This window comes from Panthera leo, chromosome E1 (genome assembly GCF_018350215.1).
Source record: "Panthera leo isolate Ple1 chromosome E1, P.leo_Ple1_pat1.1, whole genome shotgun sequence".
Taxonomy (NCBI): domain Eukaryota; kingdom Metazoa; phylum Chordata; class Mammalia; order Carnivora; family Felidae; genus Panthera; species Panthera leo.
The window spans coordinates 35,017,867-35,023,213 of record NC_056692.1 but is presented as its reverse complement, the minus strand read 5'-3'; the positions used below and the strand labels follow the sequence as shown (position 1 = coordinate 35,023,213).

At 52.5% G+C, this 5,347-nt stretch overlaps 1 protein-coding gene across 2 annotated transcripts; it reads right to left on the bottom strand.

Annotated features, from left to right (window-relative positions):
- Positions 1–279: 279 nt before the first annotated feature.
- Positions 280–5,251, bottom strand: MRPL27 (mitochondrial ribosomal protein L27). Of its 2 annotated transcripts, XM_042915001.1 has the most exons (5): positions 5,184–5,251; positions 3,382–3,411; positions 2,945–3,076; positions 2,464–2,531; positions 280–679 (listed from the first exon to the last, which is right to left on the bottom strand). In XM_042915001.1, exons 1-5 carry the CDS (start codon positions 5,221–5,223, stop codon positions 473–475), a joined length of 477 nt encoding a protein of 158 aa, XP_042770935.1. In that variant the 5' UTR covers positions 5,224–5,251; the 3' UTR covers positions 280–472. The 2 variants fall into 2 exon arrangements, with proteins under 2 accessions (XP_042770935.1, XP_042770936.1); XM_042915002.1 differs by lacking the exon at positions 3,382–3,411 and having other exon boundaries at positions 5,184–5,246.
- Positions 5,252–5,347: the final 96 nt, after the last annotated feature.

The window sequence follows — 5,347 nt, the reverse complement described above, 5'->3', positions numbered from 1 at the left end:
TCCCCCACACCCCCACTCCCCCAGGATCCGGCCTGGGATGGGTTCCTGGCGGAGAAGGAGCAGTGACACCCTCAAGCACAAGCTCTCCTCCTCCTTCCCCTCGGGGAGATGGCTCTAAAGCAATCCCTTCTCAAACACACTCCCCTCTTCTCTTTTCCTCACTCTGGCAGGCCACTTCTCTGCTTTCAGGGTGCTCCGTGGTGCACACTACAGAACGTGGGTAAGGGCCAAAAGACCAGTAAGCAGCGCCATCCAGGTTTATCCCCACACAGCACAGACTCATGACTCCAGCACACTTTATTTCTGGCCCCAGGTCAGGTCTCCCAAAAGCCAGTCACTTCAGAGTCTTCTGCAATCACCACCAAACAGACGTCCTCAGCAGACCTTGTCGTGCCAACCCTTGACTTCTGCCGCTGCCATCCTCTCCTGTCACCTGGGCTCCAGTCTCTGTCCGGCGGCCTCGACCAGGAGTTCAAAGCATAGCCACCAGTTTGAAGGTGCCCTCAGGCTTGGTAGGAACCACATGGACAAAAGTCTTATAGAGCACAGCACCCTTGGGCAGCCTGGTGACCAGGTCCACAGCCTCCGCGTTGCTGGGACTGGGCACATAGACCTCCTTAGTGTAGCGGACTATCCCCTCCTCCAGGGCATAGAGGTACTTCTTCTTCCCCAGCCCCACCTGCAACACAAAGACCCAGTCAGCTGGACCAACGGCCAGGTGGTCCATCCCAGGGCTTCAGAACAAACTTCTTGTAAGGATTCAGGCCCTGGGCCCAAACGGGAGATCAGAAAGCTCTATCCTGGGTTCCCTTTCCTACTGCTTGGCACTTCCTTGACTTCTACTTCTTTACCGACCCTGGGACAGAAGGCGGAAAACGAAAACTCCGACAGCCAATCCACGGGGTTGCTCCGTCCCCGAAGGCTGGTATCTGGACCCGTGCCCGTGCAGCTGGCCAGAAGCCACACCAGACAAATCCCCGAACCCCAGGCCCGGGGAAACTGCCCCTAATCACTGCCCCTGGGAGCTTGCCTCGCTTAAAATGAAAAAGCACTGGAGTTGTCAAGAGTAAACATACGTTTGCCATATTTTCATCCAAACAGTGATCTCTAAAGTTCAGGCTTTACGGGAAGGACGGAGCAAGGCCATATCTATGGCAACATGTACACTAACAAAACAGCAGTACCATTGGTATCCGCTGATATGTGCATCAACTCGGTTAACCCTCACCTGCCGGGGCAGCTGTTTATTTCTAGCTGTTCCTTGAGCGAAGACTATGAGCAGAGAATAAACTAAATAAACTACGAGTTGCATACATGGTTTGTAAACTGTATGTATTTCGCCATTTTTCTTTTAGAGCTTGAGATTGGCAACACGGTACTCAGTACTTCTCTGATTAAAGGAATGAGCCCTGGAGCGAGAGTGCCTGGTTCAAATCCCAGCACAACTACCTACTATCGTGTGACCCGGACGAGCTGTGTTACTTCACTGTGTCTGGGTTTTCTCATCTGCAAAACGGGGGTGATGTTAACTGCTTTATGGGGTCAACTCGAGGAATTAAATGAGTTCATCATTAAGAGCTCAGAATACTGCCTAGCTCAAAACACATTAGCTTTTGTTATTGTCGCTGTTATTACTTTGGCAAGTCCCAAGAGTTAACACAGCCACACAGCCAATGTCTCAAGTTCTAAAAGACAAAGCTACTGCAAGGACAATCAATTCACATACAAATTAGCATTTCTGACGTAAGTATTGGCTACTATCAGTCTTTCGGCGCCTCCTAAAATTGCCAAAAAAGGGGCGGTAGGGGAAACGGATTCCAAAGGAAACCAAACCAACATTTAAGATAACGTGAAGAGTCTCGTACCGATCTGCGTTGACAAAGATCTTTCCTACGTCAGAAAGTAATCCCAGCTTGCTGAAGCTGAAATCCCTGCCTGCTGTAGACCTGATTTCTTGCACGTCCGCTGTATTTATTAAATCCAAACTATCTTTTTCAGCCATCTATTAACTTCGTGCAAAAGAGCGGTTAGAAAGAAAGAAAAAGGAATACACTGGAATTAGCTTCCCCAGATTCAAAAAATATCTCAAATCACTAAGCGTCTCCTCCTCTAACAGGTGGGGGTTAGAAAGGAGACCCGAGAGAACCAGGCTGCTGCTACACAAGGCAAGGCACAGTGACTGGGAGTCAGGCATCCCTGGCATGAACCCCAGCTCTGTCACGTGGGCCCCTCCACCCTCTAAGTCTCTGGCATCTTACCTGGACAATGGAGGTGCCATATACCGTATCACAGGGATGGGCTAAGGGTGAAACGAGATAATGCAGGCCCAGGAAGCAAAATGATGATTGGCATTTGATAAGTACCCAATGAACGCAACTGTTTTGTTATTTACTATCATGCTTAGGAGCACAGAGAGGTGGTCTTGGGAAAGAAAAAAGGGGAAAGGGCAACAGAGCAACTCACATGGGCGCCCGGGTGCCAACGGAAGTGGCGCTGAGTCGCAAGGATGTTGCCGGCATGAACGTAGTGATCTAAAAGAGAAGTCCACAAGCACACTGACTCTGGGCCCCAGTGCTGGGGCAGCACAGCTAACTGCTGGGAAAACACACCAGCCCTCGCTTTCCTGGACCAAGTGCCGCACGCCGACCTCTAAGCCTGACCCTGGACAAAGTCAATTTCTTCATGTAGCAGCAGCCCCGGGTCTCCCTCTGCCAGTTTTCTCTCTCCAGTCATGTGGCCCAGGTTCACAGCTATCTGCTCTTCCTCAGGACCCCCTCCCCGCCCCAGGTCTTCTCTGCATCTGGAATCTGGAATCAAGTGGTCTGGTGAGCTAAGTGCAGAGCAGAGGACCAGGAGTGTGCGTGGTTTTCCTGTTCTGCAAAGGAATGCTGGGGACAGCACGGGAGGGGGCAGGTGGGAAGTGGAAGCCAAGGCACACCCTCACCCTCCATTTTCTTGAGGCCAAAGCGTTTGCCTGGTGACTTTCCACCCAGGTTTTTGGAGCTGCCGCCTGTCTTCTTGGATGCATGTCTGACGGCAAGAGACACAGTCTGAGGGGGGCCCAGCAGGGTTGTAACTGCAGACAGAACAGAAAAGTTGTTCAGAGAGGCTCCCAATCACTCCTCCTCTGCCTCAATGGGCCATCTGCTAAGCTGAGAGGTGACAGGGGGGCAGTGGCAGGGGAGGGGAGGAAGATATGTGAGCAGAAATGCCACTTGACTGTGTTGGTTTTCAGGGAGTGTCTGCAAGTCCTTGGCCTTCTCCCACGGCAGGGGACAAGTCGTTCCTTGTATTGTCCAGGGTGTATGCACTCATGCGAAGAGTGTGTGTGGCCAGGGGAGGTGGTGGGTAGTGAAATATTCAAGGAAGATAAATAAACACCATGTGCCCTGGGTCCTGACACATTCAGTCCTGTTGAGGAGAGACAAACACCACAGAAACGTAAGCCATCAAGAGGACACCACAGAGCTGCTGGCTTCAGCCTCACTCACCACATGTCGTCAAAGCTCCAGGCACTGTGGAGGGGCCAGACCACAGGGCCCAGCAACAGGACACCCAGACAGAGGGTCCTGCTTTGGCCTCACCCACCACTTTCTCAGCCATCCACCCATCTACTGCACACCAGATACGTGTAAACAAAAAAGGGCAGCTTCTCTGAGGGTGGCTCCCACAGGCTCCCAGCCATTTCAGAAGGCTAGATTCTCTTGGGCAAGCCTATCCAGCACAGGTCCTAGCCAAGACTGACACCCTGCCCTTGACAACCTGACCTCCCCATACGCATTCCGAAATGCTCAACGGCATTTACTTTTGCAAAAGGAAGTGAACTAAAATTCACACTAACCAAGCTAGAAGCCCCTTGCTATATGACAAGCACAGGGCTGGCGGTCCTTGCTCTCAGGTCTCCGGACACAGCCAGGGCTATGCCAGAGTCTTTAGAGAAGTCTTGTGAGTCCCCGGAGCCTTCAAGTTCAGTGTTCCTGAAACCAGGTTTCTGAAGTTTTAACGAGCACAGAGAGTAGCTGGGGCAAAGGACCAGATATAAATACTCAGAAAGACATGTTAAATACCCAGCACCGGGATCTATCTACCTTTAAACCTATTTGTTTATTCATCCTCTTATTAAGCTGAAGAATGGGGCTTTTGTTTTACCTACATTTTCTCTTTCCTAAATCTTTGCCTTTCAGCCTACTCCCCATCCTTCACCTCAAAGTAAATGATGCGACTACCTATGCAGTTGCTCAGGAAGAAATCAAGACCTTGCAGATCGCTTCCCTTGGCTCATCTCACATATCCAGCTCACCAGCAAACTCTGGGCTCTATCTCCCAAACAGATCTTAAAAACCACCCACCATTTCCCTCCAAGTTCACTGACACTAGCATCTTGGGGAAATCCTCTCTCATCAAGGCTCCCATTTCAGCTTCCCATCTGGTTTCCTCATTTCCACTCTTAACCCTCTTTAAATTCACGTAAGAGCAGCTGTTTGCTTCTCAAAATGTAACACTGGCGTGAGTCACTCTCCTGCCCCTCATTCTCTGCCAGGGCTAGGCCTCCTATCGTGCTTTGGGTCTTAACTTAGATGTCACCTCCTGAAAGGCCTTCCCTAATCACCAACCCCCCCGCGCCCAGAAAAGACACCCCCCACACACGTATTTTTGCTTCCCTTAACAGCACGTGTCACAATTTAAAACCATTTTGTGTACGTGCTTATTATGTATTGGCTTCTCCACTAGAAAGAACCGGTCCGGGGGACAGAGACTGTCTTCATCTTCTCTGCTGAGATCCCCAACACCGAACCACAGTCTAGCACAGAGACCGAGCGGGTTATTGGGGGGGGGGGGGGGGGGGGGGGGAACCAATGTACAGTATTTATAGATGAAGGGATCCAAATACACCAGGGAGTGGAAGCGAGGTGCCCAAGTCACCAAGCGCCAGGGAAGCTGTACTGGCGCGCCCGGCAAAGGAAGAACACGTGCTCCCCCAAACCATCCACCAACCACTGCCGGCCGCCCGAGACGTGTCACGTGACCGGTGACAGTCGCCCCTCGAAGCTCGTGGGCCCTCCCACACGCCCGACTCCGCGCCCAGTGTCCTCCGCAGAGAACGGCCTCCACCCCCAGGCTCCCTGCAGGGCCCCCGCTCCGCCGGCACCCCTCGCCCCGCAACAGCCGCGGCGTCCCGTTACCGGCCACCCGCGTCCTCAGCGCCAGCGCCGCCGACGCCATATTTGCCGTACATTCGCTTCCGGTCTCAGAGACCTGCTTCCGCTACCGGGCGATCTACTTCCGGGGTCTTCGCGGCCGTTGAAAAAGTGGCGCGAGGAGTGGCGGGGGAGTGTCGCTGTGCTGG